The 14,087-nt window shown below is 41.5% G+C and overlaps 1 protein-coding gene across 3 annotated transcripts in view; it reads left to right on the forward strand.

Moving 5' to 3' along the window:
- LRRC56 (leucine rich repeat containing 56) overlaps positions 1 to 14,087 on the forward strand; it is a 65,357-nt gene that overhangs the window by 27,715 nt on the left and 23,555 nt on the right. For all 3 annotated transcript variants that reach the window (XM_027810538.2, XM_027810539.2, XM_027810540.2), the window contains one exon: positions 1,423 to 1,483. In XM_027810538.2, the coding sequence (XP_027666339.2) occupies positions 1,423 to 1,483 (61 nt within the window). The remainder of the gene's footprint in view (positions 1 to 1,422; positions 1,484 to 14,087) is intronic.

Consider the following 14,087-nt stretch of genomic DNA (forward strand, 5'->3'; position numbering starts at 1 on the left):
TTTAATGTATTATGGAAAATGATTTAAAAAAAGGCTTAAAAATTCACAATGTGTTTTGAATCTTTAGTATTTTTTGAGGAGCTTTGCAAAGACATGGAGTTAAATATTTGCAGTATAGCATGAAGATCAATACGTGTGTTATGATCACTCCCAAATAGCATTAGGTATAGCTAATGCTTCTACTAAAACATGATTTATTAAAATGTTTTTGCCATAAACGCTCTTGTTCTGTTTGGGGAAATGGGATGAACAACGTGACCTTTTCTGTTTGCTTTTGAGATCCCACTCCCTTTTTTTTTTCTTTTTCTCTTTTTCTTTTGTTTTGATTTTTTGCAAAGAGCTGGAATAATGTCCTTCTGGACACTGCTAAGTAACCCTTGCCAGAGAGAGATTACTCAGAGGACTCATAAAAATATTTTCTGAGAACAGATTTTAATGTTTTAGTAATGATCCAGTTTGTCTAAAATTGGTATTACCTCTACATGGTTGCACGTTATACTGGAGGATCCTTGTCAGCCATGGCCAAACTCTACTGGTGGGAATGGGTAAAGTTTGCTGTTGTCAATAGGAAATGTTTCCTGGGATTTGAGCTTATGTCCAAATTATTCCGTTAGCTTGGAGGGATTTGGTCTATGATTTTGGTTCGGAGATACCTGTAGAAGCATCCAAAAAGGCAAATCTTAGGAACAGAAAGAAGCATTAATCAAAGTAATAACTAGAGAGTACTGAGGTTTTCATAGATATGAAGCTTGTACAATTGAATAGTAAACAATGGATCACATCCAGAAAATTAAAAGGTGAAGGCAATGCTTAGCAAAACATAAGTAGTGTTTTGGGGACCTCTGAACTATAACAGGTGGTGTTGTGACATGGGAAATTATGCCTTTGTTGTTTGACTCAAAATTACATTTTGAATAAGTGTTACCTGGCTGTATATCGAATAAGTCCATCGCTACTTGCCATTAAATAGGTAGAAAAAGATTTTGGGGGAGAGAAGCAAGAGCATTATGTAGAAATCAGAGGTCATGAATGCTATACTCTAAAGCACCCGGTACCTCTTTGGAATATCACTCAGTTAATAGTCAATAAGGGTTGGGAATCGGACCAAAGGAAACAGTCACCCACCAAGCCAGTTTCTGCTGTTGTCTGTCTGGAAAGATGCTGTATCAGAATTGTCATGGAGGGGTTCCAAAAATTATAATTGGGTGGTCATGCAGACAATACGTATATGTTTCAAAAATGCAAAGAGTGAAATATTTTTTGAGTGAAATAATCTCGTTAATTTTTCTTAGAAGAGGTCCAGCACAGATCTGGCAGAAACAGGTAAAAAATGCATGTAAAATTAGATGCTTCGACTTGTAATTGTCAGAGGTTTCCTTTACTCCTAGGTCTGCAGAGTGATTCTTTATTCTATTCCCGTAGGTGCCTATCTACCTAATCTGAGAGAACTGAAGTTGAACAATAGTTTGCTTGTGTCCGTGAGGTAAGACATGAATGATAACTGAAATAAACATAAAGAATAACAGCCCTCAATTTTATTTAAGTGATAAAATCTTCATTTGTGCTACTTTCATTTCTTCCATTTCCCCATGCCATGATAATGGATTAGGTCATGAATATACGCTCTGCAACTATATAAGCTTAAGGACAGACCAGAGCTGGAATAAATGAGTGTAGCTGCAATGGTGCCAATGAATTAGCCCCAGGCTGCCACCAAGGAAGTTCCTGTTATGCTGAAGTCCCTGGAAATTTGTCACAAATTTGAAAGGAGCTAGAAATTTGCCTCTTATCTTTGTCTAGGTGCTCAGATTTCAGAGCGTTTCAGCCTTTGGGCTTTTATTGTGCACAGTAGCCTGTTCTATACGGGTCAGACCAGTTCCTCAGCTGATGAAAATCACTTTGGCTTCATTGAAGTCAATGAAGTTGGGTTTATGAGACCTGCTGTGAAGACTGCGTGTCTCTGGCTTGCTAAGCTCCATGAAAGCATCACGTGTTTTCTCCTAGAGAGCTGGGAGGTTGGCAGGTTGGGAAGGTAGAAGTGAAAACCATCGCAATGAGGAGGCAGAGCTGTCTTCTCTCTCCTGGGCTGATACCTGTATTATCCTTGGTAATTAATACATAATAGAAATGTACAGTTCATATCAGTAAAGGGCTGTGTAAAATGCCACCTTAGTGGTGAACAGGACTGCTCTCTGGCTTTGTATGTCCATCTGCTAAATGGGCGGGGGGAATAGTGATTTTGGTAATTCTTGTTAAAGAGAACATGGTCCCTGATGGGAAACAGCAATAAATTCTTCTCGGTCTCATGCATTATCACTACAGTAGCTAATGAACATCAGTTGTGACACTTTGATCTTTATTTTTCCTTGTTCTGGTGACGGGACAAAGTATTTGCAGTCTGAATATTTTTTTCCCACCTTCTAGTCCGTAACATGGAAAAGTGGTGATTCTACATTGCTGCAATTATTTTAATGGCAAACAGCCAAGGTCATAAGCATGAAATTGCTCCATTATTGCAATGGAGGAGTAAGTAATGGGTGAAAAACAATCTATTTTTGACAATAACAAAAGAAGTTTTATTACATTAAAAGGAAAAAAATTAAAAAGAGGCTTTTTGTTTGGTCGAAAATCCGTATTCTTTTAAAATGTGTCAATGGAAAATGTTTTGACCGGTTCTGTTGGTATTGAATACAGGATGCAGTTCAGGAAAACTAATCTGTTTAGTTTGACTTACAGCTTTGTAGGATTTTGCACGCCCCGTTGTACTGAGACTCTAACTTCTGTCATGAAAAGTTTTAGCAAACCATTTTCTGTGGCCTGACATCCTTGTGGTCCTTGATGCAGGTAACGTGTGGTCTCAAGCTGAGTTTTGATTTGATCAGCTAGAACATAAATATGTTTTGCCTTGAATATCAGGTCTAATATTGTGACACTTCCCAGACACATGAACCCCAAGGAGCTCCCTGCTTTTCCTTTAAATAAGCGTGCTTTCTATACACCAGTTAAATGCAATTATTGGGGAATAGGTAAAGAAGACCCTGTTAGCTCTCCCAGAACTCAGTCGGTATAGTTAGAGCAGCAGCTTTCCTTTATCATTTCCCATCTTTCACAATGGGTCACTGATAAACACAGATCACTTAACGGCACAGCCCATGCAAGCACAGCCTGGATGCTTGAACTTTATTTTTGGATGTCTGCATCATGTCAATTTAATGCCTTTTAAAGCAACATTGCTGTCACAGCAGTAGTGATGTCTGCTAGAACTAACGTAACATAGTTCCGTTCTAGCAGGCTGTTGCCATTTACTCAAAAATGTTTAGCAGTCTTATTCCTGAATTAAACTTGATTTTTGAATTCTGTCCAAAAAGGGGTTATTTCATTGTGTTTGACCAAGCCCTTGCAGCTGAGGTTTTTGAGGATGATGGAAGGGATGTTCTTCCTTCTCACTGGAAGTAATGCCCACAGACTTTCTCACCCATAAGGTCAGAATCGTTGTGGTTGTGATTTGAAAATAGGTGGCAGATAGCAGGAAACGTCTCGTAAGGACAGACTGGAAGATTGCTGTTTACTGAAAAGAAGGTAAAGGCAGAAAAGCAGGCAAAAGATAGAAGGTGTTTCATATATACTCTGGATGTTAAAAGCAGACATTCTTTTCATGCTATATTACATGAAAAAAATGTATTATGGTGCATTAGTATGAACAAAAGACTGTCAGTGTGTATGCATGAGTGGGTAATTAAGATGGGAAACTTGCTTTTTGTCACTTTATTTTTGTTTTGTTCTGTCTTGCAGAGTAATTATTTCAGGATGAAATGGAATTAAAACATCTTTTTTTCAGTTTGAAAACGTGAGAAGAATTCTCTTGCTAGGAAAGTGCATATAGGGAGATGACAAAATAGGGATTTATGATCCTGACTTTAGTTACGGAGCAGGTCATCTACCCAGTCACACGTCACACGCTGCCCTCCAGTAGCAGTGACGGGCTCAGGCACTCCCTGCAGCCTGTCACCTGGGCAGCTGCGTACTTGTGTGGGAGCTCCAGGTCGCCACATGCCTTCTGGCCAAGTGGAAACCACAGCTAGGTTTCATCTCGGTGGGGGGTACACAATGACCACTACTGGAGCTTGCCTCTTTGAGCAGTCAGGAGGATGGTGCCTCCCCGTGCAAACTGCCTTGCCACGTTGTGCCCTGGCTGATGTGCCATGCCATGCCCTGGCTGATGTGCCACACTCCTGGACACTCACGTTCCTGGAGGGGCTACTTTTTCATAGGTAGGGGTTTGGCCACCTTCACTCCTGGCCCTGCCTTCGCTGAGCCAGAGCTGCTGCTCATCAGGGTCCCGATGCTCCCTGCTCTAACGGGGAGCCCCAGGGCACCCCCTCTCAATCTCTGCCCTTGCTTCTTGGTTTGCTGGTTCACAGAAAGCTCCCCATGGTCCCTCGGCACAATCCTTCACTCTGGAGCATGTCTGCCGGAGTAGCACGCCTCCAAGACTTCATTATCAACTATTTAATTAAATCCATAAGGGAAGTATATCCAAGTTTATTTGCAGATAATCCATCTTGGCAGTTGAATGGGAATTTCTTTTTTGGCTGTTTCTGGGTTTTAGTTTTCTGCTGGTCCTTTGCTAAAGGGGAATGGCTCTGGAAAATCCAGCGTACTGTGGAAAGAAATCAGTTCAGATTGTTGCTAATTTTCTAAATCGCACTAATTTTATGAGGTCCTTATTTGGTGACCTTCACCCATCTGCTAGCAGCTAAGAAATTCTAGATTTATGAACTGATAATTGAGGATGAAACGTGGAGACTATTCTGAAGAGTGCCTGTTAAAAGCTGCCTTTTTTTTGTGATGACACATGGTCCTCGTCTTTGTAACGTTTCCAGTAAAAGAACTATATTTCAAGGCCAATGAATTACTACTTCTGCTTTGGCATGCAGCCTATGTATTTTTTATCAGATTGCTTTTATTCTCAGTTCAGGGCTGAATGAAAAGATCTGTTTAAAAATGTGAGACAGGTATCTTTATGAAAGGGCTTTTAAATCAGATAGGGGCATCTCAGGAACTGGTTCTTAGAAGTTTATAGCAGAAGCTGTTTCACCAGCTGCTTCACTAGAAGTTCATTTCCTCACATTCGGCTCTACACATTGCAGCCAGCAGAAGACTGGTCTGCTCCCAGGGCTACTGAAGCAACTGCTTGTAATGGAAAGAGGTTATTATATTTTAAGTGAGATGAAATGCAGAAACTGCAGAATGTGGGGACAAAAGGGCGAGGTATATAGGGAAAGGAAAGCAGATTTCCCTCATCCAGGTGAGAGTTAATGTTTCTTTGCTGCAGTCTGCATTGCATGCAGTTGTGAAATTGCTCTTCCTCTATTGCAAAAGGGTCATTCGGAAGAAGAGGACGGTAATTCCTGGTCTGTTTGGGTCAGTAAAGTCATCATGGGAGGCTGGAAATGAGACAGCTGTCCTGAAGGCTCAAATGAGCAAGGTGCAGAGGACATTCAAATTCAACAGTTCTCACGCTTTTATGAGCCCTAGGATAGAGTTCTGATATTTTATTTTTTTTTAACACCAGCTCCTGGGGACAAGACTAGCTACACAAGAATCTCTGTATTCACTTTTTGGGAAATTTCAAGCCCTCTTGACTATGAAAAAATAACTGAAATTGTGAGCGGGGTGATTTGAGTAAGGATTTTACCCATCATTTCATGACTTTAAGAAACCAGAGCCAAACTAATTCATTCTTAATTGAGGGCAAGGGCTTTAAACCAATGTTTAAAAATGTTTTTGAGACCTGAATCAGGATGTTTAGGAAATTGAACTTAGCAATATTACTCCTTAGTACTTATTCAACAAAGAGTTGAAGCAAATGCTCACCTCTTAAAATCACAAGAAGTCTGAATTCAGTGGAACTGCTCACAAGCTGAAAATTGAACATCAGTCCAAGTGCTTTGCTGGATCTAGACCAAGTTACACTGAGCCATGACAGTGATCAGCCCAAAATTTGATGTGTTGCTGATAGCATCTCTAGGCACCCAGCATTTGTTTGATAGTTTTCTCTCAAGCAGAAGAAATTCAGGGGCATCATTCCCTTAAGTTTGTTTTTTCCTTGTAATTTTTACTTATCCCTTTCCTTGCTCTTTTTTGCTCTCCAGTTTGCTTGTCCTTCTGCCGGTCATTTCTAATTTTTTGCAATTACTAGGTTACTGTCTGGTGCATATAACATAAGTACTGCACGTAAATGCAAGGAGTTTTCTGCAACAAGGATCAGGATTGCTTTTATGATAGATAAGATCCCAAAATATTTTCTAAAATCAATTCAGTTACTTTGCATTAAAGATGCAAATGTTTGTCAACAGATGATTTATTTATATTACAGTAGTTGCTCACGGTGTTTAATTAGGGGTCAGGGTGCTCTTGCTCTAGGCTGTACTCACCCATGCAGTCAGGAGAACCACTGCTTTGATTTGGTGAATCTCTTTATGTCCAAATTTCAGTGCCCATAGCATCACTGTTTACTTCGACATTTGCTTTTCTGGATAAGGAAAGCATTTAATTGTAAATGCAAGCTAGTTTATTTAGGAAGTGTTTCTGTTGTTCCTTTTTTCTTGTAGCCAGCCCGAAAGGCCTTCAGCAGTTAAAGTTGCTATGAAGCCTATCTTAAGAACATATTCTTTGAGGACTTTGGGTGCTTGCCAGGAGCTAGGAAAGCATTTGAATTGAATCTTAATCTCTGTATTAATGAGTCTTCTCTGTATTAATACCTGCAGATACCTGGGAATATTACAAACATTGGCCAACTTGCTGTGACCTCAGGTTTTATTTAGCATTGACAGGTTTAAGGACATTCTTATTATTAATAAAAAATAATGGTTTGGGGACAGAAATACAGCTACTTTTAGTTGAGGGGATTATTTTCAGTAAAGCACACTCAGCTCGTCTGCATTAGGCATAGGGAAATCTGATTGCTTTGCCCATTTACCTGTTGTGGGTAGACCCCTCTGAGCTGCCTAGCTCTCCCTTGACAAGGAAGGTAACGTAATGCTTCTGATTTTCCTTGGTTTAATTTCACCGGGTCAATTGCCCAAAGTAGAGAGTGTGAGCGCGTTTATGACGTTAGATATCAGGGAGTCTGACAGGCTGATTCGCCAGCAAGGGAAGCGGAACTTGTTTTCTGCACAAATGCGCCGTTGCAGTTCTGGACCTCGGGCTCCGTTCTGCAGCAAGTGCAGAGGACACCAAAACAAGTTCTTGGCCTTGCAGTGTCTTTCCGTGGCTCTTGCCTTCAGCACTACGTTTTATACAGCCTTCCTGAGCTGAAACTCCCCTGCCACCTATTCCAGGCTGTCAGGTACAGAGCATACCTGTAAGGAACAGGGTTATGAGGCAGGTCCTACCATTGCAGCTCCAAGTTTAAGTCTCCTGGTCCTGACAGGGTCGGTGGGGAAGATCTCGTGCATCCATCTCACCTTGGAGCAGAGAGAATCTGCTCTCATTGTCACCTGAGCAGTTCCACAGAGGTAGATTTCTTCCCCTAGGGAGACAGCTATGGTGTTTCTACCTTGTGATCCAAGCTGCGCTACAATACAGGGCATGAAAACTATAAGAGGATCATCGGAGACCACAACACTTTTTGCAGCATGCATGTGGCTAGCGAAATAGCAAAGTAAATAAATAGTGGACAATGTGTGCAGCAAATCTGCCATTAAACATCTGCAAGGTAAGGTAAGCCCATCATTTAATGAATAGTTGTGCCCTTTCTCTGCTAACCATCTGAATAGACACACCACTTTTGAGTACGTTTGGTAAAAAGTAACTTTTCAGGATGTTTTCTCATGCCAGGCACCTGTCCGAGATGGGAGTTCTGCTTCTCTTTATCGCTGCCTCAGCCACTGCCTTGCTAACATAGCTCTGTTGTATATTGGAGCAGCAAATACCTCTGCTGGAGCCTGGGCTTGTTGACATGAAGCCCTCAAACCTCTTCCATGTACGATTTTCTCTGGGGTCCACCTTCATTTGGTGTTGTCCAGCCAGGAGATGAGGCTCATCTCGAAGCAAGCACTCCCTGAGCTGCGGATGTGCTGGTAGGACGGTGTGGTCCAGTGGGGCAGGGGACTGGAGGGGAGATGGTGGACACTTCTCAACTTTTCCCTTCTTGTGAGAAGGTCTGAGGGATAGAGATGTCCCGCATTCCTTCTCTGGTGTTTGAGGGTAGACTGTCCCATGGGAAGAATCCAGCCCTTACCATTTCAAGGTCAGCGAGCAGAAACAAGTGCATGCATCCACACCTGCAAAAGCCACATAAATCCCTGGCTCTCCCCCTCTGCACACCATTGCTCCTTTCCTTTCCTTCATCAAGAAAACAAGTAGGTAAAAGCTTTTGCCATTTCCAAAGGGAACCTCTGAAATCCTGTATTCATTGGTGTTCTGGTCTTAGAAATGCTGTTTGTTTACAAGTAGTAATTACTTAAGCTGCACAAATTGCTTTTAGTGAATGAAGAACCTTGATGGGGTCCGTCAGCACACCTGATTCCAGTCTCTGGGGTTACAGGGGCAGCTTTACTCTTTGAACCGACTGGAGATAGCAATGGCAAGGACTAGAGGCTTTGTAGCTGACTGGGCTGTGGCAAGACTGGGCTTTGTGGCTGAGCCACTGGGCCAGGACTTCAGAAACAGGACTCAGCTCCTGGGTTAGCTCTTGTTTCTGCAGCATCCTGCGTTAGCTGTAGAAATCTGCTGTATTTTCAGCCTCAGTTGTTTACTTCATACGTTACTCTGGAGCAGACAGTCTTTTGAATGAGTTATGTACAAGGCTTTGCCTAATGGGATCGTGATCTCACTTACATGTTTTGGATGGCTACTGTAATACGATAAATAAAAACATTGGTAATAGCTGATTTCTGCCAGCCAATAAGTACTTACATGCCTGGGTATTATGGTTTGCAGCTGCTCTGTTTCAGCTGTCAATGTCAGGGATCAGTTATGAAAATGTACTCCTAAATGTTCATTTTAGTGATGAGAAAGAATGATTATAATTGTTGTCTGAGAAAACCCAAAGAACTGGGTTGGGAAGCAGTAGGAATTAGCCCATTGCCAGTGGAGCTAACCACCTGTGGAAGGCTTGTCTTCATGGTAATAGGTAGGAAAATAATTTTAGCATTAGTTTAATGGCTTTGTAGGTTGGTTTGGTTCTCTCCTACAAGAGAGTTGCTTGTCTGCAGCTTGTTTGGTTTTTTGTTTTTTGTTTTTTTTTTTATTGAAAATAATTATATTCAGTGGGAAATTATGTCCTTGAAATGCAAGGTGAGTGCTGATTTTAAAAAAGGGAGAGTCAGGCTGGATGGGAAATTAAACTATGTGGTTGTATTCATCAGTTGGTAACTGCCAAGCAATATGAATAAACAATGAAGAAATAAATAGAATTTCAGTGTATGATCAGTTTATGTAATTTAATTTCTAGAAAATACCTTCTATGCAGGAGTTGATTTAGTTTTCCTTATTTTCTGTGGACACATTACTGCCCACAAAGGACCTGTTGCTCTTTTTCCCCTAAAATACGTGCACACTTCTTTTTCTCTAGATTTATTTCTGATTTGCGGTTTGGCAAAGTTTTATCCTTCTGTCCTGAGATCTTTACAGGGTGCATGAGGCCTCTCAGGGGTGGAAGAATACCTGCAAAAAGAAATACAGAGATGCCTTTGTGTTTTAGGAGGTGAAGTTTGCGATTCCATCAGCAGGTATAATGCATGCACGTTCTTCCCCCTTTGCCTTGAGCTGCACTGTGTGTTCATATTCTAGAGGTGAGAACTTGAAAACAGGCCTGATACTGAAACCTACCACCCACTGCTGGTAACAGAAGTTTTATGAAGGATTGCACGTTTGAAAGACCATTTGTGGCAGCTTCTGGCTTGAACTTCACCAGCCTCACAGTCCTACCGCTCCACTTTCTACTGCTTCATCTCACCATAGGCAAGAATTTACAGAGGTTTGGTTTACTCTGCTTAGTGTTGTTTAGTCCAACTTGCCCTTGTTTATAATTATAATAATTATCCCTATTAAGGTCCCACAGACTTTTTTTTTTTTATGTTCTTGTCCTTAGCATCCCAAGGTAGACCTAGTTTTAAAACATAACATTTGTTCCCTAAGAGCTTCTTAAATTGAAGAATTTATTGCCACATGTTAAATTTTAACCCTAGAATTAGTAAGAATCAGTAGCATAAATTTTAACCTTTATAAAATAAACACAATAAAATATAGTTGCTAAGTCATACTTGAGGGTTTTAAAAATATTTGAAAATGTGCTTATTTGTATAATCAGTCTTATTTTATCACTCTTATGTGTTTAAGCAATACAGCCACCATTGTCAAAAGGACCTTCTGTAAGGTTCATCTATGTCAATAAGCAAATTCTGTATATTTTTAGTATTTGCTCTAAACTGCAGTATGCAATGATTCTTCCTACTAAGTTAAAAGTGCATTTTTTTTTCTGGGTGGATTGTGGGGTTTTTTGTTTTGAAGAATGTCATTATTTTTTATTAAATAGTTTAGATTAACTGGTATTTACTTTTAAGCTCACAAAGCATTATAATTAGGGGGAGTCATCTCTCTCTACCTCATACACTCATTAATATTAAATACCACTCATAGCCATCTCACAGAGGGTTTTTTTCCTTTTTGCATTCCCAAGCTAACTTAATGGTGCAGAAGAAATGTTAGTCTCAACAGGGTTTGAAAGGAGACTGTATGTCCGTATATTTGTGCCTTGTGAAATAGTTACCTCATTTCCTACAGTCTATACTTAACAGTGATACCAGGTAGTTTGTACAATGTCTCCGAGTTAGCTTGTGTAAAAATTGATAGGTACGTTGACTGAAAACCTTTATTTTCACTGGAGATCCATGGTGTGAGCGTCCACTGTTGAATAATGTGGCAGGTAGTGGGTGACGTGACGTTCTGCAGCTTTTTGGGGGATATGTTCCCTTACTTCACAGCCAGTAGCCAGCCAGCTCAAGGTAGTAGAATTGCTTTTCTCAAAACCAGTATAAATCATAGCCACGAAGGGGTTTATCCCAACTCATGAGCTACTCGGAAGTCTGTCTTATGCGTTTCTCTCGCACGAAGACTGTGTGCCGTTTTGGGGAGACTGGGCACTTAGTTACTTTTGCAAAGGATCCATTGCAAATCAGTCTATAAAGGAACTGTTTGTTACTCATGGGTGGCAGCTACCGTTGCCTCCAGAACTCAACCAAGACGGGTGGGAGAATTTTGCGTGAGTGCCTCTGAAATAGTTTATGCAGGCCTCCTGGGACTTTTCTTGGCAGGAGGGCACTGGGGAGCTAGAACAACTAGTCTGCTCACACGGGATGATCAGTGGAGCTGATCAGCGGCATCTCTGGCAGCTGAGAGCCCTCATGAGGATTTGCACTTCTGCCATAAAGTTCATCTCCATGACTGGAGACACATTTCAACATCTACTGCTAGATCCCCCTGGAGTGGGAATTCGTTTGAATGAAGCCAAAGAATGGGGTGTGGCATTTGCTATACAGCCGATGAGCACACCTGCTCCAGATTTGAGAGCTATACTGGGGTACTGTGACATAAACTTGCAGGTTCTGTCTTGTAGTAACACCCTTAGTATGGAAATCTATAAGGTCTGATCTGCCTCAGTAGTCAGGGTGACGGGCTCTCAGGTCCCCCAAGCTTCTCTTCTGCATCTTGTTTGCTTGCTGTAGAACATCTGGAGGCCAGTACAAGCAAAGTCTTCCTTGAAGGTATTGTTTAAAGACAAAGTGTTGGCTCAGGACATGCAGAGTCAAGTCTATCATGCCAAATCCAGGGTGAATATTAGAGGCTGAGAGGGAAAAGAAATTTGGAAGAAATCAACTGGTGTTTGCCGGCCATTCACAGGCCTAAAATGTACCTGTACCTCTTCCTTGCAAGCTTCTGTATTTTTCCTGTTTTCTTATTGTATATATACATAGATTAGAAAAGGAAGGAAAAGGTACAAAGAAGAAACTACCGTCAGCCACAGGAGAAAATCATTAGTGTCATACAAATGTGCCAGATTTAAAGAATCTCAAGAACCTGCTTTCCTGCCACTGTACATTCAGACTAAATAATTTTAAATTACGTTTTCTCTCTGTTTTCATAACAACCCATTTCTGCAGTATTGCAAGTGGGTTTTTTTTCAGTGGAAGCTATAGCCATTACTATGACAAAAATTGAATAGCAACTCACAGCTGATCCATTTTTTTAGTTCTGTGTGGTCAATTAATCTAGAATTCCATTTTTTCTGGTACTCGGAAAAAGAGGTTTGGGGGGCTTTTTTTGTGGTGTGTGTCTTAACACCACTGAATCTGTCAGCTGATTTGGATCTTTTACAGAATATTCCTTCTGTTTACCCTGCAGCGTTAAAAGTTTTGAGTGTTCATTTTGAAGGATGAGATCTATATTAAATCAAAGTTGCAATATATCTGTCTTACTCTGCCAAAGCTCAGACCTGGAACATACTGTGAAACAGGCACACAACATGTGGGAGACTGAAAAGTTGTTCATGCAGGAAATTTTAAAGAGCTGTGGGATTCATTCCCTCAATGTAAATAACTCATTCTGTAACCACAGTTTCATTATCCTTTATTTTTTTTGTATGTAAACTTTCAACAATGAAAATGAACGATTGCCAAAGCTATAGGAACTGTCAGTAGCTCTGGGGCTAAATTGAGGGGCAATGAATATGTGGGTGTGAGAGTTTTATTTACTGTGTGTCTCAACTTTATCCTATTTGAAAATTCTCCTGCTCTTGTGGAAGATGTAACGCACCCAGTGAGATGCAGCACAGCGTACTGGGTTTCCACAGCATCTCTGGGGCGCAGCTTCATGCCAAGGGTGGGAGCTGGAGTAGGGTGGAAAAAAAAAAAAAGATCAAGGGCAGGTCTTGGCCCACAGAACCGCACTTTGGCAACCCCTGCTCCTTCCAAATTGTGGGAGCTGAGTTAAAGCAACTGATCTTTCATCGTTAAAACGCTACCAGTAACTAAGCTGACAAGCAGTTTTAATGATCAAAAGGAAATTAACACAAAATTACATTATCCTTCCCACACACGCTGTATGTTCGTGTGTTAGGGAATTGCTGTTCCTGACTCTGAGTACATCAACGTTGATCAAGCCCATTATTCTGCTCCAGGTTTTTTGACAGCAACTAAAAATGAGAGTACTTGAAACTAAAGCTAAGTTTCATGTGTATTAACTTTAACAGAAGTAAGCATCTGCATTAACTGAAACATGATTGACTAGTTACAGAAGTGTGTTTAGCAGCACTCGATTTCATTTACAGCTACCTCTCTCCTCTTGGTCTCAGCAAGCACTTTTGGTTTAAATGAGGTATAATCTGACATGGAAAATAAAGTGCTTGCAAGTAGCATAGTGTAATATTGCAGTTGCTGCAGTGAGTTCAATGAGGCAGCAAGAAACAACAATACGAGTGGAAATGTTAGAAGTCAGGAATGGCCCAGAGCTGTATCTCGTTAGGGTTGGGTTCCTTCCCTGTTGTCACCTCCTGTCTCCTATCTCCATCTCCTGCCATCCTCACCTGCCGGCACCGGAGGGGAAGGTCTCAGCCCCACTGAAGGCAGGGGGAGGTTTGGCACTGCCGTTAGTAGAACAAGGATTTTCATGCAGTGTCTCTGGTCAAAGTGTTGGTCACAGCCGTGTCCGTGGCAGAGCCCAAGTACTCTACCAGGAGCACCAGCGTGGGCTCTGCCTTCGTGCCTGGACAACAACCAAACTGCCTTGAACGGTTGTTGGTTTTGACTGCTGCAGCCAGGTAGTCTCCTCCTGTTCTTGTTTTCAGGTTTTAGCTTCAGAGAAAGTGCTGGCCAAAAGCACGTGGCTCCTTGGTAATTGCAATTTGCTTTAGCAAGCCCAGGAAAGCTGTGGCAGCTGGCTCACGCTGTGGCATAACGAAGCTGAGAAGGCAAAACAGAGTCGCAGGCTGGACAAAGTGCAGGACCCGGAGTGCTCTCCCTGATTTACCCCTTGTGCAGCACCAGGGGAGCTGCGTTTTCTCCCCAGAGATGGGTTTTGCTGTC

Source organism: Falco cherrug, chromosome 10 (genome assembly GCF_023634085.1).
Source record: "Falco cherrug isolate bFalChe1 chromosome 10, bFalChe1.pri, whole genome shotgun sequence".
Lineage (NCBI taxonomy): Eukaryota > Metazoa > Chordata > Aves > Falconiformes > Falconidae > Falco > Falco cherrug.